The sequence below is a fragment of the Barbus barbus genome, assembly GCF_936440315.1.
Source record: "Barbus barbus genome assembly, chromosome: 32".
Lineage (NCBI taxonomy): Eukaryota > Metazoa > Chordata > Actinopteri > Cypriniformes > Cyprinidae > Barbus > Barbus barbus.
Window position 1 is genome coordinate 17,513,002 of NC_136760.1, and position 24,658 is coordinate 17,537,659.

The following is a 24,658-nucleotide window of genomic DNA, read 5'->3' on the forward strand; positions in this document are numbered from 1 at the left end:
TCATTGTTAATTTTATGAAATATCTTACACAGGCAAGTGAATGCATCCCATAATGGCCTTGAGAAGCATGCAGTGAATGACAGATTCCATTATTAGCTGCTAGGAAATTCTAAAAGAATGTCTGGGGTTTTGTCCAGCACTTTGGTTTTAAAGTCTCACCCTAAACGATCCTCACAAAACTATGTGTTAGTGAAAACCAGAGTAGCCATTAGTTTCCAGCAGACCCATTAGAATGCTGAGAGACGACCTCTCTCCTCTTTCCATACGGTCTCAATACCAGCATCAAAATGTTCACATCACAAGCCAAGCAGGAAAGCACCGAGGCCTAAATGAACACCGACACGGCCCACCTGAGATCACAATGAGGGCAACTACCTCAACGCCAACAAAAAGACTACAATTGTGCCTTAAATACCCTATTTTTTTTATATTTTAGCAATCTAAAATGTAGAACATATGTACTTCAGATTAAATATGGACCAGATGTGCACATTACTCAAAAGAAAAAAAAGAGAACACTTTGTTTTCTTGTCATTTTTCACAAATAATATAATTCATAGGAACATTTTAGTAAACATTTAAACATCTAACAAACTGTTTGGAACCATGCATATTTTGGATACCAGTTTCTTATGATTATAATTGGTTCATAAGATTCAGAATTACTTGGTTTCAAATACAATTAATAACAAAATGAAGATAATAATTAAGAAAAGATACATGTAGAAATATCACTGGTAGCTTTTTAGAAACAGGATGGTAACATAACAGGGCATTATCATCAATGTATAAAACATAACATATCGTTTAATTAGAAACATGGCTTGTAAAACTATGAAATCTCAATATATTTGAGTAAATCATAATGTCCTGAGGTTGATGTCCTGCTTGTAACAGTTAAAATTTTTTTTTAAATACCACAGGTGCTTTTGCAATCACAGTCCAAGCAGTTTTTCTGCCTGTTCGCGCAGTTTGTGCTTCTGGATCTGAGAGAGATGAAGAAAAGTGGCAGCTATTAAAGGGTTCAATCTGTCGACAGCACACCACAAGCCTTTAAAAGCAAAGGTGTCACAGTAGCCCTCGAATGTCTGAAACCACTTCAGTGGGTTTCATGCAGACGGGGAAATTGCTTGAATTTCTTCTGTCTAGAGACTAATGTGAATCCACCCAAGAAAACACCACTTTAACATTTTCTTCATATTTAACATGATGTACCCACAGAGATGCAGAGGAGCGGTGACAAAGTAAAGACAAATGCTCACAGAACATGACTTTCTCTGGACTAAATGAATCATTGGAATTGTTTATTATTATTATTATTTCATTACTACTGTAACAGCGACTTTCATATCGTCTCATATCACGTACCTTGCCTGTGACAGTCAGAGGATATCCCTGAACAAACGTTACATAGCGAGGCACCTTGTAATGGGCAATCTGCGAAAAACAAAAGTAGTATTTATTTAAGTGGCAGTTGCATACATGTGCTGGTGAACCAATGACACCATTGTTATTTAACTGTATTTGAGATATTATTATAGCTTTTATTAATTTTTTTAATTAGTTTTATATTTTCTGTTTTCATTTTAATTTGAGAATCATTTTGTTATGGTTTTGTCATTTGTATTATTATTATTATTTATTATTACTATTTAGGATTTTAGAATTAATTTTATTATAGTTTTAGTTATTTTAGTACACCAAGTTAAACTTAATAAAAGTTTTTATCTGTAGTAAGGAAAATGTTATTTTATGGTTTTGGTTTTAGTTTACTATAGTATCCCTGGATGCATAAACTGCAGATATTCTGACCTTTCCATTGCAGTAGGCCTTGATGTCTTCTGCAGTGCATTCTTGACCAGTCTTGAGTCTAATACAAGCACAAACTTCCTCCCCCATTCTCTCATCCTTCACTCCAACCACCTGTATGGGAAAACACAGATAGAACATGCTTTTCTACAAAGCTAAAAAAAGAATTCTCTTCCTCCAGATTTGTCGATTTCCAGTACAAATACCTAAACACTCTTAAATCAAGAAACAATTACTTGTGAAGCAAAATGACATATTTCATCAGAATTGACTTCATGATTAAAATGTTTTTTCTTCTCATTTTTTTTAACCTCATTTTACATTTTCCAGAAAACAAGTATTAATTTCTCTAATTTTGGTCCATATTGACATGATAGCATCACGCAGTTGCTGCAGATTTGTCGGCTGCACATCCATGATGCGAATCTCCCGTTCCACCACATCCCAAAGGTGCTCTATTGGATTGAGATCTGGTGACTGTGGAGGCCACTTGAGTAAAGTGAACTCATCGTCATGTTCAAGAGACCAGTCTGAGATGATTTGAGCTTTGTGACATGGTGCATTATCCTGCTGGAAGTAGCCATCAGAAGATGGGTACACTGTAGTCATAAAGGGATGGACATAGTCAGCAACAATACTCAGGTAGGCTGTGGTGTTTAAACGATGCTCAATTGGAACTAAGGGGCCCAAAGTGTGCCAAGAAAATATCCCCCACACCATTACACCACCACCACCAGCATGAACCACTGAGACAAGGCAGGATGGATCCATGCTTTCATGTTCTTTGCGCCAAATTCTGACCCTACCATCTGAATGTCCCAGCAGAAATCGAGACTCATCAGACCAGGCAACGTTTTTCCAATCTTCTATTGCCCAATTTTGGTGAGCCTGTGCGAATTGCAGCCTCCGTTTCCTGTTCTTAGCTGACAGGAGCGGCACCCGGTGTGGTCTTCTGCTGCTGTAGCCCATCTGCTTCAGGGTTTGACGTGTTGTGCGTTCAGAGATGGTATTCTGCATACCTTGGTTGTAACGAGTGGTTATTTAACGAGTTACTGTTGCCTTTCTATCATCTCTAACCAGTCTGCCCATTCTCCTCTGACCTCTGACATCAACAAGGCATTTTTGTCCACACAACTGCCGCTCACTAGATATTTTCTCTTTTTCGGACCATTCTCTGTAAACCCTAGAGATGGTTGTGCGTGAAAATCCCAGTAGATCAGCAGTTTTTTAAATACTCAAACCAGCCCGTATGGCACCAACAACCATTCCACGTTCAAAGTCACTTAAATCCCCTTTCTTCCCCATTCTGATGCTCGGTTTGAACTTCAGTAAGTCGTCTTCACAACATCTAGATGCCTAAATGCATCGAGTTGCTGCCATGTGATTGGCTGATTAGCAATTTGTGTTACAAAGCAATTGAACAGGTGTACCTAATAAAGTGGCCTATGAGTGTAGATAGTTGATGGGGAATTGGGAATTATCAAGTGATCAATTATCAAACAAATGTCTCTGCTTAAGATTATTGACCTGTGCTTCCTGAATTTTCGGGTGTGTGTGCAGAAACTGTTCGATTTCAGCAGGGTAGATGTTTTCTCCTCCACGGATGATCAAGTCCTTTATGCGTCCTTCTATTTTGCAGTACCCGTACCCGTCTATACTGGCAATGTCACTGTATCGGATCACAAAACAGATTGAGTCATTGAGGACTGTTTGGAATAAATACTGAATAATGTTTATATCTAGTAAAAATGCAACATGCACTTACCCAGTCTTGTACCAGCGGTCTTTTGTGATGCACTCCTGGGTCTTTTCATCCTCTTTCCAGTATTCCAGCATCACGCAGTATCCCCTGACCATCAGCTCCCCCTGAGCACCCAGAGGCACGATCTCTCCTGTAGTAGGGTTCACTACTTTTGCCTAATGGAGAAACAACCAATCAGTGTGCTAAAACAAATTCTAAATATGCATGCAGGACACATTTATAGTATTGTGTGTAAATGAACCTCAGTGTGGGGGCAAATACATCCAGCAGTCTCTGTCTTTCGCTCCACACTGTCAATCGGAAAGCCGCAGAATGTCACAGGGCTGTTTTCGGTTGTGCCGTACCCAATCTGTTCCAAAAGAGAGCGAAGCACAAATACACATTTTGTGAGACTGTCTAGAACCTACACTGGGGTAAAAATAAAACTAATGAAAACGCTTCAATTTAGCATTTGTAAAACGTAATTTAATTTTATATCCTTAAATATATATTTTTTTAAATAATGTATTACTTTATTAGTTATGTTTTACTAAATTGTGATAATTATTAAAATATTCATAATAAAAGTGTTGAATTGATAATTTAATATATTTCTGATAACACTAATGAAAATGCTTCAATTTATTATTTAAAGTGTAATATTTTTTTTTACATTTTATATACATAAATCTTTTAAATCATGTATTATTTTATTACTGCATTTTATTAATTTCTTATTTTATATTCTGTTAAATTTATTTATATTTAAAATAAAGGCTATTGAACTGATAATTTATATAAAACATTTCTGATAAAAATAATACTTCTGTTTAGCATTTCTAAAATTTTACATGAATAAATTACATTACATTTTTTTTTTTATTTAAACTGATTGTATTATCATAATTTATAACACAATGATACTGAACTGAAACTAATATAAAACAAATCAAGTAAAAATAAATGTATATATTAAAAAAAAATCCAATCTGATCATAACATGTCTTCATTTGACTTTTTTTGGTTTTTAATAATATTACTATTTTAAACCCTAGATTTTGGATTCCACTGTATATGTTACAGTTTGTGGAACTAACCTCTGTGTCATCAAATTTCAGTCAGTGTGCTTATATTACTCTTTTTGCACAGCCGAATGTGGCCTTTTGCTAACAATTTTATACAAACTAGCCTAATGGCAAGCAGACAGCTGAATGGGCCAGGCCTGGGAGGCAGGTGAGGTATGTGGAGCGCACCTGAGGACTGGCACACCAGCTGTTGTTCTATCGCTTTACAGTACCGCTTCAGGCTAAAACAAATCTTCCAAAAAACTAAATAGATAATGTGCACTGGAAACAATTCAGTAGTGTCTTTAAGGCCACGTTCACACAGCAGCAGAATACAGTTGTCAATCCCGTATTTGAGTCCTTAATACGGTTACGTTCACACACAGTACAGTTATTTACAAGTGTGACAACCGCATTCTGTAACCGAACTCACACCGGTAGATTTTCAGGACTCACAACCGCATTCTCGGAACACACGCGCTGTGTGAACGGAACAGAACTGGACAACTAGTTGTCTGTCACGTCATACAGCGCAAGAGAGAACCGCTCTGCCACAAATGCGCGTCTATCATGCGTTTCGTGTTTTCGGTAACTTAGTGATGGAGAAATGAGCTGCTTGTCATCTGAATTTTTTTAGATCCCATCAGTTTTCCACCAGAGGTGCTCCCGTAAATTTTGTGTTCTGCGCGCGTCCACGTGATTCAAATGCTCCGGCTTGATTGGACTCTTGTCGTGTCAGAAAGTGATAAGACTTTATGGACGTCGCCATCTTTGATTTTACTTTGGTCACTGTCGCTATGGTTACTGGTAAAGAATACGGGCTTGACTCCCGTTGCATGTTCATACAGACCGAATTCTAAACACAACTGTAAGCTGCTGTGTGAACGGGACATTTCGAGACTCACACCTGGAAAGAAAATGTGGTTGTCAATCCCAAAAACTGATAGTGTGAACGTAGCCATAACCTCATCATGGCACAGGATGTGAATTAGTGTTTACCAAACTGAATTATGAGTGCTGCCAGCTGTTGAGGTGAGACCGTGTGATGTGCCAGACATTTATAATGTATGTGTGGAACATTTTAAGTGATTTTAAGTGAGTCATGAGCTTTTAAACTCAATAAGCAAATAAAAAAAAACTGTATGCATCATCTTGGGATTTCAGTGTTAAAGTGCCCCTATTATGGGTTATGAAAGGTTCCTATTTTAGTTTTGGGAGTCCCCAACAACAGATTGACATGCATGCAAGGTCGAAAAAAACACTTTTATTGTCTTATAATATGCATTTATTTTTACCTTATTTGCTCAACGATTCATTTTTCCAAACCCCTACTTTGCGTGACGCTAATCTGCGGTGATTGATTTCGTTTAAAGCAGTGTTTGTGAGCCCAGAGACAGCTGGAGCCCAGTGCTGCTGTGTGTACAGCCGTTACCAGGGGAAAAAACTATTTTTAACGCTCCCAAAGCTGCACTTTCATTCAGACCAACCCTAAAATCTCATTTTCCCAGGTCTGCGCATATGCTAATGTTTCGTGTTGACATCAACTTGAAAGGTCTTGGGATTGCTTTTAAAAATGACTTGTTTCAATGATTCAGAGTCGACTCTTTCTTTTGAGGGACAATAACTTTATACACGGTGAACTTTCAGATTAAAAACTTTGCAGGATGTTTTCATTCACTTAGAGCTGTGTTACACACTGCATGAAAGGTCATTTTCAAAAATCCATAATAGAGGCGCTTAAAACATTGCTCACTAAAATATCTAGATAATGCTACTAATAGCTAAACACTAGCTACTTGCTGGGCAGTATATGCACAATCTAGTGTGAATGTGGAACCAAGAATTACACTTTGCCGATAAAATGTTAAATTTGTTAAGCAAACACTAGATTCCGCCTAACCTTAGAGAAGCTGAGGCGCTCATAAACAGATCAGATCAGGTCTTTGAACCAAAGAGGAACAAGGATAAAACATTTGTTACACATAATCCAACCTCGGTGCCACTGTGAAAAAGTTTGTTGAAGCATGTGGAACAAAAAAATACTAGATGGTTCCACAGAGCACTTAATTTTTATTTTTTTTTATATTGATTACCGTACATTGCTGAAATGAAAGGAGACATTTATGCAGAAGAATGTGCCTCTCCACTCCATGAAACGCTCCACTGCAGACAAAAGAAAAACCTCCATTTCCATGGTTGTGATGTGATACCAGCCAAACATCTGGCCGTGATTATGTGTTATAAAACGGCCCGCCACACGGGAGTGGCTCCTTTCCCTCCTTCTGCTGACTAAAAACAATGGAAATGTCTGGCATGACACACAGTCTCACCTTAACCTCATTATTAGTGAATATTATTAGTGAATAATGACTTAAATTGTGAGAAATTTACCTTATGGCTTGAGAAGTCTGACTATGAGTCAGATGAACAAACTTTATGATACTTTTACGTGTTCTTTATGAATCAATGTGTTTGCAGTTTTTTTTTTTTTTGGTAAATATGTATGAGGCCCTTAATTTGCAAAGCTACTCTGGGAAGAACTGGAATGTGTAGAGCATACTGGAAAAACAATGAACCTTGACCTCAATCCTGGAGGATTTTTGTCAAGACAAGTGGACAATTTCACTTACCAGGACAAAACAGGGACTCACACACAACATCAAAACATTTAAGCACTATTTAAATAAATAAATATGTTTAATTTATTTTAATATCTTGCAGAATCTGCTAGATTTTTCTGCATTTTCATTTAAATGTTTAGTATTGAAATGTTGTTGTATGCATTTGTCAATTTTATTTAATTTCTTTATTTTCTTAAATGTGTGTATATATTATTTACAGAGTTTTGACTTTTAGTTTTAGTTACTTTTTCTTATTTGTAAGTCGCTTTGGATAAAAGCGTCTGCTAAATTAGTAAAAGTAAAGTAAAGTAATACATATCTTGCAGCTTCTAAATAAATAAATAAAACATTTTCATTTATTTCAATAAATATATTAAGCGCTAATTAGATAAATACATTTTTAACAAATATCTTGCCGCTTCTGCAATGGCTGTATTATAAGCAGCAATAAATAAATATTTAAAATTTATTTTAATACTTAAAGAAAGAAAGAAAGAAAGAAGCTTATTTATAACAAATATCTTGCAGATTCAGCAGTGGCTATGTAACGTTCAGAGCACAACTCTTATAAACACTCAGCTTTCTTCCCTCCTTTCCTCTGACTCACACACCCCTTCTCTCTCTCCCTCTCGAGCTCACCTCTAGCCCTCTCTCTCTGCACTGTCACACACTTCCCCTCTTTACTCTGAGGTTGTGTGGACCACTTTTGCTGTCTCTATATGTTCCTGCTGGAGTAAAGGCGAAAGAAGACCAACAGTCAGACAGCATAAAGCAGCGGACTGACCATCATAGCATCATCATGTACAGTTTCAGCTTCCTACTGGTGCCTGTGTGTCTACAGGTTTGCGTCCCCTTTGTTTTTGGTGCACCAACTCAGTGCCCAAGCCAGTGCCACTGCCATGGGGACCTGCAACATGTTATCTGTGACAATGTCGGGCTGAAGAAGATCCCCCGCATATCTGAGGTCACTCGTCTTCTAAACCTGCAACGCAACAACCTGGGAAATCTCCCAACTGGGGGATTCAGTGAGATGAAGGGGCTCATTTCCCTGCACCTGCAGCACTGTCAGATCCGAGAGCTCTCTAGCCAGGCTTTCAAAGGACTGAAGAAGCTCATCTACCTCTACTTGTCTAACAATGAGATCAGCACCATCAAACCAGGCGCTTTTGACGACCTGACCGAACTCACCTATCTCTACTTGGACGGTAACCAAATTACGATCCTTCCGAAGGGCATTTTGTCTCCTATGATCAACCTGTTTATCCTGCAGCTCGACAACAACAAGCTTCGAGAGCTGCAGCCTGGTACTTTCACAGGTGCTAGCGATCTCCGATGGCTTTATATGAGTGGCAATGAGTTGAGCTCCATTCAGTCTGGTTCTTTTGATGAAGTGGAGAACCTGGCCATTCTAACTCTGGACCGTAACAAGCTGTCTACCTACCCTCTCCTGGCTATGAGCAAGCTGCGTGTGGTGGAGGAACTCAACTTGTCCAAAAACCCTCTCAACCTTGTGCCTGACCATGCTTTCCGGAGCTTTGGCCGTTATATAGAGAAGCTCCATCTAAATGACATGAGCCTAGAGAAGGTAAGTCCATGAAATTGCAGGAGTAAACACTTAAAATGTAGAATAAAACATGAGAATCAAGATGCTGACAGAGAACAAAATTAATGGTTTCCCCATAACGCTGGTCTCTAAAGTTGAGGCTAAATAAATGCATGTTTGTGTTTGGTTTTCGGGAAGCTTAGCATTGGCAAACAAACTTTACATCCCATCAGAGCTGGTCAAGCTAACAAACTGCAACCCCATCGGAGTAAAATGTAGTCTAAAAGACTACAGGTCTAAATCAGACCTGTGCTGGAGACTTTCACCTGTTTTCTTTCAATAAGATCCTCCTGATGCATTCCCATCATACTTTCAGGCCTTAAAAAGGTCACATGTGCTTTATGTCAGGATGCATATGTGCTACTCCAGCAGGATATTTCCCTCTGGAACACTATATGGTTAAAGAAAGTGTTTAAGAGATACATTTATCTTTTCATTGTCTTTGATCTGACTTCAACAGACTCTCCACATGGACTGATACAGTGCAAGTCAAAAAGTCAAAGTATAACTATGTAATGCAAATGTAAAGTACATTTTAAATGTTATTATACACTCACCATAGTTATATGACGTGAAGTGAAGTGACATTCAGCCAAGTATGGTGACCCATACTCGGAATTCGTGCTCTGCATTTAACCCATCCAACGTGCACACACACAGCAGTGAACACACACACACCGTGAACACACACCCGGAGCAGTGGGCAGCCATTTATGCTAAATAAATAAATATATATATATATATATATATATATATATATATATATATATATATATATATATATATATATATATATATATATATATATATTAGTTACATAGCTATGTATATATACTTTTCAGAATATTTATAAAGCTGTATTTTATATAAGAAATACAAATTTTTACAAATAATATACGATATTTATTTCAAATGATTTCTATATGCACAAGCCTATGTAAAAACAGATCAACAAGCATCGGCGCCATGCAGTTGGTCAATGTTTTTTGTATTATAGCAAAGGGGAAAAAATAACCACTCTCCCCTCACGTGTGGATATTTTTAGGGTCTATTTGCTTGAAAAATTTTATTTTGAGACCCAAGTTTTTTCCTCTCACTTGGTGCACCATGTAAACAGGTCAGCAAGGGTTAGCAGACGGGTAAATAGTGACAGGGTGTTCCGTGGCCCATGAAGAGAAGTATTTTAGGCTGTAGTTGCCTCACCTGAATGGACAATTCAACCCAATTCAAGCATTTCTGGCAGATGAGCATGTCGATGGAGGAGTGGACAGACAGAAAAAGTGAAAACAACCCTTCCATACTGGAATTGATCCATCCTGCATCGCCTCAAATTACCAAACTCTCCACGTCTCTTGCCTTCTGGGTGGAAATTTCCAAAACGTCCCTTCAATAAGTGCATCTTTTCTACGCTTACATAACACACCCACACACACTGTGTGTGTAAACTTTCAAAGCCCCTCAACCTATAAAGCAGACACCATGCAGACCAGTACATCTAACACCTGGGTGAAGTTTTTAGCAGACTTGCATACACTTATGAAGTTTGATGGAGGGCTGGAAGGAAAATGCGGACAGGTTTACATAAGCCCTGGTACATAGGATAGCATGAGAGAGGCCTTTCATGTGGAAAAAAAGCCCTCATTTCAGCATCCACAAGTTTCCTTTAGATATTAAGCATGACTTTGAATGCTAACTGTATGGATATTCTACAAAGCAGTGAGTTATAACGTGTTATCAACTGCATATATGGTAAACAAAGGTATATCTGCCCTTTCTACCTGTCAAGTTTTCCAGTGCTGCCTTTGAGGGAGTGACGGCTCTCAAATCTCTGCATCTTGAGAACAACAAGCTAAAATCACTGCCGAGCAGCCTTGAGTTCAACACCCTCCAGAACATCACTCTATTTAACAACCCCTGGAGCTGCACCTGCCAGTTAGCAAACCTCAGAAAGTAAGAGACAACAAAAGATCACTTAAAAACATAACTGTATTTAAGCTTTCAAATGAAATGATGCCTTTCATATTTACTTCATGGCTCCATTCAAGTCAACACAAAATCAAAATCTAACCTGTTTACTTAATGCATGATATTATCGAGAATAATTTGAACATGCTGACGCCACTAAGGCTGTGAGAGCTAATTTAAAATATTAACCAATAGCCAAATAGCTATTTAGTCAATGTAGAAAATTTGCATTAATTCTGCTATGTAATGCCCACTTTTTACCATCCAATCCATTCTGGACAAAAAAAATGTTGAATATCTAGTTTTACTCTGAAATAAGTGCAATTATTTAAGTAAAATAAGTTGCAAATAGCCGACAGTAATTATAAATGCTTGGATTTGCTTGTACAGATGGATGGACACTAGTCGCCATCGCCCTGATGCAGTTTGCGCCTCTCCTGGAAGCCAGAAAGGAAAGAAAATAAGAGACAGCACTGCTTTCAGTCGCTGCAAGGCAAAGACAAAGAGGGCCAGGAAGGGAGCACGGCTTTGAGATGGTAAGCAGCCCTGTTAATTCCACTCTCACAAATTTAGAACCTAAATACTAGCCAAAAGGTGAAAACATTACAAATGACATTAAATATAAAAGGCTACCTTAATGTCCTCTAGTAAAGTGGTTCATAACAGGGGGCCAGTGCCGAGATAACATTTGGCTTATCCAATGCAGCTTAAATTGCACTCAAGGAACACATTTTATCAGTTCTTGGCTTCTCTGTAAATCAAACACATAATCTTGGCTTTATTAGTGTCATGCACTATTGTTTGAGCTACAGGAAGGCCATTACTTCCAAGTAAGGAATAAAAGTATTTCAATTTATCTATATTAACAATCTTAATCTTTAAAAAAAATCACTTAAAATAAAGATGTTTAACATTCAACTGACATCATATTTTTTGCAACAATAGTAATAGTAGCAGAGGCACGTCAGCTTCAGCTTGTATAGAAGGGCCTTTGAATATTGTCTTGGACAAGGGAGAGTCCAGAAGGTTGAAAAACCACTGTTCTAAAACATGAGTGCAAACTGAGTGTTTTTACCTCTCTCCAACATGAAAGAGTGAATGGTAATACTATAATTGTGGTCAGGATATGGGTTTGGGCCACTGCCTTGTGGTAAAATACTGTCTGCTATGTTTTTCCAACTTATCCTTCATATTCCTCCTGGTCTCTTTGTCCTGTGAGGTTTGTTTGTGCGTTTCCATTTTGGCTTTGGCACTACAATATGTGCAGACCATCAGATGTCCAAAACTGAGCTTGGCGATCTTATGTGTATGTTCCCGCAGGAGGACAGGGAGAAGAGGCCTGTCCAGGTGTCAGGACTTCAATGTGCAGAAAAGAAAAGCAATGCAGACTGCTACATTGGGACTGTTCATTTCCTCTTTCACTCATTTTTTGTGTGACATATAGATGCGCTCAATTCATACTAATTAACATGAATAGCATAAATATGTGTTCACAGACATTGACAAAAACCCCGAAGGAGCAACTGTGTGAGTTTGCAAAGAGAGATTTCACAAACATGTACACCTCAAAGGAAATACGGATCAAACTCTCAGTGTTCACTATTATGGTAATGTATATGCTAACTCACACAAGAACTAGAAGAACTAGGACTAGAACCTACGCCATAGTAAAAATCAGGAGTACTAACAGGAGTGCTCTTCTCCATAAAATGAGAATTGGTAGAACAGATTTGCATTGATTAGCATTTACTTAGAGACTCAGAATTACCTTATTGAAGTATAAATGTTCATAGGTAATTCCTCAAGGTTGTATTTTTTTCTCTCTTCAGCATATTTTTTTAAACCTTTTCGAGTAAATCAAACCAAATGGTCACTGTAAAATGAATCTTGTCTATTCTACTGATTCTAATTTTATGGTCTTCACAGTATACTCCAAATATGAGGGTTAGAAGCACTTAAAATTATATAAGCAAAGAGTTAAATTCACAACAGAGCTCTTCATGAGGATTCTCTTTCAATATTTTGAGTTCATCCTTAGCTTTAAACATCTCACAACGTCCTGCTAGGAATTTACGAGGCTTTGCAAACATAACAAACCTTGACTGTGGCTAAAGCATTCAAGATGTGACATGACCTGACCTCCTTTACATCTCTGACCAAAGTCAAACGCAACACAGGCCAGGAAAACATGGACTTGTTATAGCCATGAAAATGGTAAATGAGACGGTGTAACGACTATGTAAGGAATAACACAGCTAGGCATTATCACACAATTAATCCAGACAGGATGATCAGGACTGGTTGCCAGATATAAGGATTAGCCAATAAGAATGCTGCGCCTGACCAATCAAAATCAAGAAATGACACAAGTGATGGTGGTGCCAGAAGAAGAGGATTTACGAAGAGCAGGTAAACTGAAAAAATTGAGACAAATGGAGGTTCTCCAGTCTAATGTTATCAATTTGTTACTGTGATGTACTCATACTCAATAAAAGACATAAAGCACCACTATAGTAATGGTTTCTTAAGAGAATGAAAACTGGGTGCACTAAAACTGTGCAATATATTCTTTGAAAAACAATAGTACTAATAAATACTTCTTCAGATTCTGCTACCTTCTCCATACCTGGTTCTTAAAGCTATAGTTCACCCAAAAATGTAAATTCTGTCATCATTTACTCATCGTCAAAACCTGTATGACAATCAAATGAGTTAAAAATGTCCAAAATGCTCTCTTTTTTAGGGAATAGCTGTATTTTTCTTCCTAAATTTCAGTTTTCTCCTCACACAAAGCTATTATGGCTTTAGAAGACTTTAGTTAGAGTGCAAATAATATGGACTACTCGTATGGTTCTTTTTCAAACTGTATAGCTTCATTTTATGGAGGACAGCAGCTTGGAACATGAGATTGAATAAATGACACCTACATTTTAATTCTGCTGAACTATCACTTTAACAGTTATTCATACAATACCATTCATAAGCTTGGAGTCAAAAATATTTTTTTAAGAACTTAATTTATCCAATGCAAGGATGCATTAAATTACTAAAAAGTGACACTACAGTTCTATATTGTTTCTAAAAATTCCATTCCATGCTGTTCTGAACGCTCTGTTTTGAACTTTTTATTCATTAAAGAATCCTGCATCATGGAATGTATCATAATATCCACAAAAATATTAAGCAGCACACCTGTTTTCGACATTGATAATAATAAGTAATAATCAGCATATTAGAATGATTTCTGAAGGATCATGTAACAATTAAGACTGGTGTAATGGCTGCTGAAAATTCAGCTTTACCATCACAGGAATAAATTACATTTTACTTACATAATTACATTTTTTATTTTATATCCGATTAAATGAAAGCAGCCTTGGAGAGCATGGGACTTCTTTCAAAGTCAAACCTACCCCAAACTTTTGAACAGTTATGTATGTTTAACAAATACCAAGCCATTTTCATCCAAATATAAGGGGAATATTTAATGTGAGAATGGCTAGCGAATCAAAATTAGGCACATATATTTTCTTAGAATAGAAAAGGACAATACTAAAATAAAAGCTTAGACCAGGTGAGCTGGGCTGTGAGTAACTTTTATATTAATTCTCTGTCTCCCTCTAGTGATATGGCATGAAGTATACACAAAATTATAATCAGCTTGATTCATAACAAAGGATGTGTACTGTGTTTAAACAAATCCCTTTTTAATATGAGTAACTACTTACCAGTATTTCCTTAACACCCATGACATTGATGACCTTACGGATGACCTCAGGTGGACAAGGAGACCCAGCAACAATACCTGATAGACACAAAACAAAGGATCTTAGCAGAATACCGGTGAAAGTGCAGGATGTACTCTTTGATAGCTCAGAAAAGCATGATAATATTAATGTAATCTAACAGAAGTTCCATTAAGCAATAGATGTTACAAAGGTTTTGACTGACTTACCACCCTCAACTGATGACAAATCAATCTTGGCCAGGTCAGGCTGACTAAGCATGTCAATCCACATAGTTGGGGTGCCGTACACAAACGTACACCTGGGTAAACAGTGAATTTTGTGCCAAGTGCATTAAATAAATACAGCTCAGATGTTTTTCCAGTTTTGCATGATGTACACTACATGACCTTTCATCCTTACCTAAGTTCAACATGACTGTCCTCTTTATATGTCCCTGTGTCTTTTATTTACAACAACTTAAATTCACTATGGCTGAGGTAAGCGGCACCAAAGTACCTTTGAAGGATTTAGCATTATCTTCTATCCTAAGGACAGATGTGCAACCCTTTCACAATACATCAATTCTTGTTTTGAAGTATAAAAAAAACTTTACATGAATAACCACATACTTCTCTTTCTCTATCGCCACCAGGTTGGCGTGTCCGTCATACCCGGTGGATGGGAAAACCACTGTGGTGCCATGCACAGCCAAGACTATACCACCACCCACCGAGCCAAAACAGTGATACAGTGGCACTGGCAAGCAGACTCTCACATTTTTCTGCAAGGAGAATAATATTACACATACTGCATGTGCTGTAAAGTTTTATGGAGGGAAAAACATTTTATACAAAATCTGTATGCCAAATATTGAACTGTATTTTTGCTTTATAAGCGTTCAACAAACAGCCCTTTCACTGAATTTTCATTGTCCTTTGATCACATTTACCCACCTTCCAGTTGTAGCCTGTGCGCATACCGATGAAATAAGCATTATTCACAATGTTGTGATGAGACAGAGTGGCTCCTTTGGGCTTTCCAGTTGTTCCCTTAAAATCATAAAGACCAAAACTAAATTATTTATTTATAGTGTAGCATTTACTGATTCAGTTCACTAGGCTGTGTTTCAAGCTAAAGTGTGTAATTTTCATGCTAAGAAAAAAACTTTTTTTATGCAGACTACTCCAAGTAGGTCATTTCTTGGCTAATTTCTCAAAATTGTAAATGCTGTGGTTTACAACATTGATCTGTTAGTCCCTAACAACCTAACACAGAAACATCAGGCCAACCAGTTTAGAACTGGACTGTCATTTTTACTGACCAGTAGAATAGGGACTATATAGGAGCTTGTTTCTGCCTTGTAAAAAAAAAAAAAAAAAAAAAAAAAATGTAAAACGTAATTGCAAATTTTTAATCTTTCCTCTCATAATTTTTTTCTCGCAGTTGGGAGATATAAACTTGCAATTCTAGGAGTCTGAATTGTAAGAAAGTGAAAAAGGTAAATATGAAAAAGGTAATTGAGACTTTTATTCTCAGAACTGCAAAATATAAACTCCAAAATGCAATAAATTTTGCCTTTTTTCTCAGAATTGCAAGCTTATCTCTCACAATTCTGAGTTTATATCTCGCAATTCCAATAAAGTCTAATGAAAAGAAACGATTCGCTTTTTTATAATAGGCTTCCATAGGAGTGAGTGTTTGAGCTAAACTGAAAATAATCCTTATTTTTGCTATCCCATTTGATGATGCAAGTGGTGCGGAAATCACACACTTCAGCTTTAATATAAATATAAATATGCAGTTAAAAATAAGCAGAGTACCGAAGTAAACTGAATGTTTATGGGATCATCACAACTGAGTTTCTTCTGGAGGTCTTGTAGTTGTTGTAGGTGTTGGCTGCTTCCTGCCTGCATCACATCTTTCAAGTGAAAAGCTCCTGGTTGCTGACTGTCAGTTACGATCACAGTGTGTAGGTCTGGTAGTCTGAAAACAAAATAACAACTCAGAGACCCTCTGCACCTCAATATTGATTATGTACATCTTCCTTTTATTACATCACCTGTACCTTGAACTCTTGATTCCTCCAGGTGAGGCTGTCTCCATCTCCGGACAAAGCTGCCTTAACATGTCACAGTACTTTTGAGTCTTGAATTGGGTTGGACAAACGACTGCATTGCACTGCACCTAAAAGAAGCATTAAAGGCATAGTTCACCCAAAATTTTAAACTATCCCATGATTTACTTACCTTTAAGTCATCCTAGGTGTATATGACTTTCTTCTTTCAGACGAATGCAATCAAGAGTTATAGTCAAAAATATCCTGGCTCTTCCAAGCTTTATAACGTCAGTGAATGGTGGTCAAAATTTTTTATTTTAAGTAAAATAAAGTGCATCCACCCATCATAAAAAGTACTCTACACAGCTCCAGTGGGTTAATAAAAGCCTTCTAAAGTGACACAATATTTTTAAGAAAAATATCCATATTTACACCATTATAAACTGTAATCTCTAACTTTCGCTAACTGTCGAACATGCATAGCATATTCTCACAGGATCTTACGCTATGCCTGCGTCCTACGTCTTCCACTGGAACGCCACTCTCTCATGAATGTGCATGTGACAGATAGCGGAAGCTCGAGATTATGGTTTATGAACTTTTAAGTATGGATATTTTTCTTACACAAATGTATCGATTCGAAAGCTTGGAAGAGCCAGGATATTTGTATTCTGTTTGTAAACTCTGATTGTATGGCTTGAGGGCGAGTAAAAAACTAAAGCCATAAAACGTAGGACAAATGATTTGCAACAGGCGCTTTGTCGCATCCAATCCAATCCAATCCAATCTGACACGAGTGACAATGGTTGTTAGCACAGTTAAAAGCTATAAAAGCTTATTTCTGCTTCAGGCTAATCATGCCTTTATATCTCACACTTTATTTCTCAGAATTGCGACTACTCTCCCAACTGCATTTGTAATTCTCATAACTGTGAGTTTAAATCTCACCATTACGAATTAACAGTAAACAGGCTTTCATATAAAACGAACCCTGTTTTAGTGCAAACAAACCCCAAACAGTCCAGTAGTTTTGGACATGTAGCTGTTTGTTGTTCTTTTCTGCATGTATAAATATTAACTTACCTTTCTGAGAGCAAATTCTGCCTCTTGCAATTGATAAGCCGGGTTCACTGAAACCTGTAAAATCACAATAAACTTGAACAGGTTAGAGACCAGCTGTTGATAAATGTAACCCTGGACCATAAAACCAGTCATAAGGTTGCAGAAAAGATTTATGCATCATTTGAAAGCTTTCCATTGATGTATGGTTTGTTAGGATAGGAAAATATTTGGCCGAGATACAACTACAGGTCCTTCTCAAATAATTAGCATATTGTGATAAAGTTCATTATTTTCTGTAATGTACTGATAAACATTAGACTTTCATATATTTTAGATTCATTACAACACAACTGAAGTAGTTCAAGCCTTTTATTGTTTTAATATTGATGATTTTGGCATACAGCTCATGAAAACCCAAAATTCCTATCTCAAAAAATGAGCATATCATGAAAAGGTTCTCTAAACGAGCTATTAACCTAATCATCTGAATCAACTAATTAACTCTAAACACCTGCAAAAGATTCCTGAGGCTTTTAAAAACTCCCAGCCTGGTTCATTACTCAAAACCGCAATCATGGGTAAGACTGCCGACCTGACTGCTGTCCAGAAGGCCATCATTGACACCCTCAAGCAAGAGGGTAAGACACAGAAATAAATTTCTGAACGAATAGGCTGTTCCCAGAGTGCTGTATCAAGACACCTCAGTGGGAAGTCTGTGGGAAGGAAAAAGTGTGGCAGAAAACGCAGCACAATGAGAAGAGGTGACCGGACCCTGAGGAAGATTGTGGAGAAGGACCGATTCCAGACCTTGGGGGACCTGCGGAAGCAGTGGACTGAGTCTGGAGTAGAAACATCCAGAGCCACTGTGTACAGGCGTGTGCAGGAAATGGGCTACAGGTGCCGCATTCCCCAGGTCAAGCCACTTTTGAACCAGAAACAGCGGCAGAAGCGCCTGACCTGGGCTACAGAGAAGCAGCACTGGACTGTTGCTCAGTGGTCCAAAGTACTTTTTTCGGATGAAAGCAAATTTTGCATGTCATTCGGAAATCAAGGTGCCAGAGTCTGGAGGAAGACTGGGGAGAGGGAAATGCCAAAATGCCTGAAGTCCAGTGTCAAGTACCCACAGTCAGTGATGCTGGTGCTGGTCCACTGTGTTTTATCAAGGGCAGGGTCAATGCAGCTAGCTATCAGGAGATTTTGGAGCACTTCATGCTTCCATCTGCTGAAAAGCTTTATGGAGATGAAGATTTCATTTTTCAGCACGACCTGGCACCTGCTCACAGTGCCAAAACCACTGGTAAATGGTTTACTGACCATGGTATTACTGTGCTCAATTGGCCTGCCAACTCTCCTGACCTGAACCCCATAGAGAATCTGTGGGATATTGTGAAGAGAAAGTTGAGAGACGCAAGACCCAACACTCTGGATGAGCTTAAGGCCGCTATCGAAGCATCCTGGGCCTCCATAACACCTCAGCAGTGCCACAGGCTGATTGCCTCCATGCCACGCCGCATTGAAGCAGTCATTTCTGCAAAAGGATTCCCGACCATTGAGTGCATAACTGAACATAATTATTTGAAGGTTGACTTTTTTTTTTGTATTAAAAACACTTTTCTTTTATTGGTCGGATGAAATATGCAAATTTTTTGAGATAGGAATTTTGGGTTTTCATGAGCCGTATGCCAAAATCAATATTAAAACAATAAAAGGCTTGAACTACTTCAGTTGTGTTGTAATGAATCTAAAATATATTAAAGTCTAATGTTTATCAGTACATTACAGAAAATAATTAACTTCATCACAATATGCTAATTTTTTGAGAAGGACCTGTATGTATTTGAAAATCTGCTCCAGAAGGAAACACGATGCATTAAGAGCCAGGGGTTAAAACTTTTGAACAGAATGAAGATGTCCAAACTTTTCTTATTTTGTAGAAATATATTTTTTTTTCCATTTAGTTCTGCCCTTCGGAAGCAACAGAAGGTGCTTGCATGTTTCCTGGAAGACAAATTAAGTAATTTACCTTGATCTTCAAATTCAAAAAGTTTTCACCCCTGGCTCTTAATGCATCGTGTTTCCTTCAGGAGCATCAGTGAATGTTTGAACCTTTTTTAATTGTTGTGTTTGAGTCCCTCAATCATCCTCAGTGTGAAAAGGTGGATCTCAAAATCATACAGTTACTGCTGGAAAGGGTTCAAATATGCAAAAGATGCTGGAAAACTGAAGAATCTGCAGGACCTGGAGGATTTTTCTGAAGAACAGTGCTCAGTTTAACTGTTCAGAACAAAAAAGGGACTCATGAACAACCATCACAAAACAAAAAAACAGTCGTAGATCATCCAGGTAACCACAAACAGTATTAAGAACCAAGGGTTCCCAAACTTTTGAATGGGGTTATTTTAATAATTTCAGCAATTGTTTTGTCTTGTGGACTATATGTAAACATCTTTTATTGAAAATATCTTACTCAGGACAGTACTAAATAAAAAAATAACATGCATTTTGTATGATCTCTCTTATTTTGTTAAAATTATTCACATTTTCACAGATTCTGCAAGGGTTTCCCAAACTTTCGCATGCAACTGTATATGGTAGGAAATTTACAAAATATATGTTCATGGAACATGATCTTTACTTAATATCCTAATACTTTTGGCATGAAAGAAAAACTGATAATTTTGACCTATTCTATGTATTTTTGGCTATTGCTACAAATATACCTGTGCTAATTAGTTATGACTGGTTTTGTGATCCAGGGTCACAAATACTCAAGACAGTCAAAAACACTCACCAAAATGATCCCTGCCTTAGCTGTGGCAAACTGCATAAGTATCCACTCATAGATGTTCGGTCCCCACATCCCTAAGCGATCACCCCTCTTCAGTCCAACAGCCAGCAGACCTGCGGCAGTCTGTTCCACCTGAAATCAAAATACTTCCATATTTTTACACCGGCCCTGAAGACATTCAAATGTAAGGTGGATTTTCAGTCAATACAGCAAATGTTCATTAAATGAGGAATATATACATCATTGAATATTATAATACATCACAAATTTAAAAAGAGAATCACGGAATCAGGTTCACAGGTTATCTAAGGCGCATGACGCGATAGGCTGTCAACCCAATCTTGCAGATTTGCACTTTTTAAAATCAATAATATCAGACCCTTGGCATTGTATTATGCAAGAATCATTGGCTCTCATAACAAAATGCTTGTAATGTTCCTCATTTGGATAAAAGCATCTGTGAATGAATAAACATTAATGTCTTTCACAAACAGACATTTTTGTCTTGTATAAAGGAGCGTGATTTTTTTTAGGACAAAATATTTGGATATTATGTGATTAGAATGGGAATTTGATGTTGCCAAGTATTTAAATAGTCATTCTGATAAAAAAAAAACTAAACAAAACAAAACACTTTTGTGGTGTACTGTAAAGTAACATGCTAATATGTTCTTGTGGACTCAAAAAAGTTGATAAATGCACTACAAAAAAATAGACATTCCACATTAGATGTGTGTCAAATGGCACGGGCTTGTTTTAAACTTTCATGCTTTGTGATACATTATTGCTCATCTGTAAATGTTTAACTTCTTGTCATAATGATACACTTTAACCTACTGCATCATGTCAGAGAGCAGCCACACATAAAGCACTTATCTTTGCCAGGTAGATCAGTCAATTTAGAAAAAAAAGAAAACTCAGACTAAGGTTTGCAATATAATAATAATTCCCTTAATAATAATTTAATGTTTAAGAAAGGTCATGAATAACCACAAATAATATTTGACCACTTCATGGTAATTATGTCAGTGATTAATCAATTGGTTTTTATTCTGCTTTATGCATATATTTAACAGAACACCCTCTACACAAACAAATAGAGTAAAATGGGTATGTATTGCTATTTTAACACCATGTTTCTGCCAGTACTGGATTTCACATTGACTCTGTGGTTAAAGCTTATTTAGGTCTGATTAATAAAGGGCTGCTTAGGAATGTTTCATTTTTTTTGTAATTATTTTAGGATTTGGCCAAGATCTCTCATTCCACATAGTGCACTTTTGACATGTGGTTTTCCTTTCTCCCACGAGGGGTATAAAATGGAAGCTCTATGGTTAGTATCTTCAGTCTTACAGGATTCACTTCTCTAACCAGTCCTCTGTAGAAAAACCAGATGCAAAATCACTCACGTCTTGGTAGAACTGAGCAAACGTCTTGCGCATTCCATCTTGCATAAAAACCAAAGCTTCACGATCAGGGTAGCGCTCCACTGTGCGTTGAAGACACTGGTCCACAGTACTATACAGCAGCGAATGGGAAGAGATGCCATGGACATAACTGGTAGTCAGGGTTGGGATGCTGGGTGGGCTATCCACATGAATGGCACTGAAAAAAAGAGGAGGAAAAAGTGTGCCTAAGAGATGTCGAGACACATTTCAAAATAAGTACAGTTTTTTTCATCTTTGTAAGCAAGTATTGAAGTGAGTTCTGTAACAACCATCAGTTTCATAAAGGAAGTAGTTTTGGTTTGGGTCTTGAGAAGTTCACACTGAAGGGAATACAGAAGAAGAAAAAACATCATGACGACATCGATGTTTATGATAACAAAAGGTGAAGGAAGGGATATCAGCTGCAGTATTTCTCACTTTAGAGACCCAAGAAGATAGTCTTTTTTTGATGCTCAACATAAAATAAACTCATATACACATTGAAAGAAGTGAGTAAAAGGGATAGTTCACTGCCATATAAAATAAACTCATATACACATTGAAAGAAGTAAGTAAAAGGGATAGTTCACTGCCATATAAAATAAACTCATATACACATTGAAAGTAGTAAGTAAAAGGGATAGTTCACTCAAAAATGAAAATTCTGCCATCACCCTCAAGTAGTTCCAAACCTGTATGAATGTCTTTGTTCTGCTGAACACAACTGCCATGCAAACCATGGGAAGTAGTTATTTTCGAGTGAAAACACGTAGTTCCAAAAACAAATCTATAAAAAGCAATTTGACTAATGTTTGACAGCCACATAAATCATAAAAGATGCATGCATTTTTTTTCTTACCATCTCTGCTGAGAAGCTATGAAAGGAGTCCAGGGTCTCTGCAGAAAATTGAGTGTTTTGCAGAAGCTTGCAGTCGTTCGTAGATTCGTCAGAAGAATGTTAGAAGGCATCTTTCACTTTGACCTTTACAATAAAAGTGAGCTCTGAAGAATCGTTATTCGTTTTTTTAATTCAGAAACTCGGTGTTATTGCAAACAAACAAAACACGTACTCAAACACGACCTGGCTCGCTCATACGAAAGATAAATGTTCACAGCATTAAAATAAGCAACCCTGAATTATTAATTAATTAATGATGGTAAATCATGAATGCTTGACTTTTTAACAAGCGCGTGCCACAAGTTCCCAAAAGTTAATCGTTGAGCCAACAAACAACTCAAGTTGCAAGACAAGCGGCTGCAGCGGAATATGAAACTGTAGAGGACGTAAAAACAAACGTTATCACACCAGGAAGCTGTAGTTCAGTCATGCAGTCATCAACACTTTTAAACGTCTCACAATTAAACGGGAACGTTTAATACACACGCTTAAGCGAATATTTAACACCACATGCCAGTTCTGTGCAGCTGGCAATCGGTCAAATGGCTCTGTTACATGAATCTTAGTGATTTGCAATACTAATAATTGCATAATTTGTATTAATCATATGACAGATACGAGTGGGAAACGTTTAGTGTTGTTTTCAAGCTTTTCTCGATTGACATCTCAGCTCCCTGCCGGGTCACTGAATAAAGGAGGGGAAGCGGGTTTAAAGGAATGTCGGAAGACATAAACAAGTTTAACCCGACAGACTACACAAACTTGTAAGTTAGATACTTCTAAACTAGACAGGCTAGCTTTACTAAATTAAAACCTGTCGTTTTGAGATATTACAAACGGTCACTTTTATAGATTTCAATAAAAATATTCGCAGATGTACTTTACATTTATTAAATATGCCATTTTCTACCGTGTGTTTTAAAATGTTCAGTTTTACGGGGAAAGACTGCTCCGAGCGATTCAGAGCCTCAATGAGCCGATTCAGAAGAATGATTCACTAGCAACAAACGATTATTTGAAAACTTGCGACACAACCTTAACCTCTAACAGAGACGCTGCTATCAATAAAATTTATTTTTTGTTTTTATATGAAAGTACTCCATAACATTTTCGGCTTACCTGCACTTGGAGGTGTTTCTATGAGGTAAATGCTTCTCCGTAGGTTACCGGTAGATGGCAGTCTAACGGACTGGTTAACAGGCAGAAGAGGAAGAATATTGGCCCTCAACCATAGAGGTAAGAGTAGGGATGGAATTTTCAAGTATATATCCAATAGAGAGTGGTACTCCACAAGGAAGCATGTAGCCCAATGCTTTTTAATATAATGATTAATGACATTTTTAATAGAATAGATCAGAGGATGGGTAGAGCATTATATGCTGATGATGGGGCATTATGGGTGAGAGGAAGGAATATTCACAATCTGAAGGTTAAAATGCAATCAGAAATTGTTAAGGTTGAAAAGTGGTCATATGAGTGGGGCTTTCATCTATCTATTGAAAAGACACAATTTATGTGTTTTTCCAAAAAAAGAACGAACCCTACTATAGATCTTAAACTGTATGGGCAGCATCTTAAGCAAGTTGATAGTATAAGATATTTGGGGGTATGGTTTGACGTTAAGCTAAATTTTAAAATACACATTCAGAAAATGATAGATAAGTGCAAAAAAAGGTATAAATATATAATAAAGTGTTTAGCAGGGTTTAGCTGGGGAGCATCAGTCATGTCCCTGAAAAGGATTTATACTGCATTGATTCGTTCTGTTTTTGATTATGGAAGCATAGTTTATAGTTCAACAACTAAAACTTTAATGCAAGAACTAGATAGAGTACAGGCCAAGGCACTTCGAATATGCTGTGGTGCGTTTAGGACAACACCTATTCCTTCATTACA

The 24,658-nt window shown here is 37.3% G+C and overlaps 2 protein-coding genes across 3 annotated transcripts; one reads left to right on the top strand and one right to left on the bottom strand.

The window, feature by feature from the left end:
• Positions 1 to 527: 527 nt before the first annotated feature.
• LOC306852694 (medium-chain acyl-CoA ligase ACSF2, mitochondrial-like) lies at positions 528 to 24,110 on the bottom strand. 2 transcript variants are annotated; one of them, XM_079389746.1, is made up of 17 exons: positions 23,882 to 24,110; positions 22,724 to 22,846; positions 21,847 to 22,042; positions 20,441 to 20,569; positions 17,671 to 17,724; positions 16,597 to 16,715; positions 16,352 to 16,514; positions 15,485 to 15,580; positions 15,161 to 15,312; positions 14,759 to 14,850; positions 14,532 to 14,608; positions 3,813 to 3,920; positions 3,575 to 3,726; positions 3,337 to 3,478; positions 1,813 to 1,923; positions 1,369 to 1,437; positions 528 to 986 (listed from the first exon to the last, which is right to left on the bottom strand). In XM_079389746.1, the coding sequence occupies exons 2-17, from the start codon at positions 22,831 to 22,833 to the stop codon at positions 936 to 938; spliced, it is 1,821 nt and encodes a 606-aa protein (XP_079245872.1). In that variant the 5' UTR covers positions 22,834 to 22,846; positions 23,882 to 24,110; the 3' UTR covers positions 528 to 935. The 2 variants fall into 2 exon arrangements, with proteins under 2 accessions (XP_079245872.1, XP_079245871.1); XM_079389745.1 differs by lacking the exon at positions 23,882 to 24,110 and having other exon boundaries at positions 533 to 986; positions 22,724 to 23,750.
• On the top strand, positions 7,113 to 13,414 carry LOC306852698 (chondroadherin-like). Its single transcript, XM_079389751.1, has 4 exons — positions 7,113 to 8,820; positions 10,625 to 10,788; positions 11,194 to 11,339; positions 12,124 to 13,414. The coding sequence occupies exons 1-3, from the start codon at positions 8,035 to 8,037 to the stop codon at positions 11,333 to 11,335; spliced, it is 1,092 nt and encodes a 363-aa protein (XP_079245877.1). The 5' UTR covers positions 7,113 to 8,034; the 3' UTR covers positions 11,336 to 11,339; positions 12,124 to 13,414.
• Positions 24,111 to 24,658: the final 548 nt, after the last annotated feature.

Coding starts and splice junctions, on each gene's coding strand:
- LOC306852694 (XM_079389746.1), bottom strand. CDS start 22,833: ATGCCTTCTAACATTCTTCTGACGAATCTACGAACGACTGCAAGCTTC. Junction 20,570..21,846: donor TTGCTCAGTTCTACCAAGAC/GTGAGTGATTTT, acceptor TTTTGATTTCAG/GTGGAACAGACTGCCGCAGG. Junction 3,921..14,531: donor TGGGTGTTAAGGAAATACTG/GTAAGTAGTTAC, acceptor CTTTTGGAACAG/ATTGGGTACGGCACAACCGA.
- LOC306852698 (XM_079389751.1), top strand. CDS start 8,035: ATGTACAGTTTCAGCTTCCTACTGGTGCCTGTGTGTCTACAGGTTTGC. Junction 8,821..10,624: donor ATGACATGAGCCTAGAGAAG/GTAAGTCCATGA, acceptor CTACCTGTCAAG/TTTTCCAGTGCTGCCTTTGA. Junction 10,789..11,193: donor CAGTTAGCAAACCTCAGAAA/GTAAGAGACAAC, acceptor TTGCTTGTACAG/ATGGATGGACACTAGTCGCC.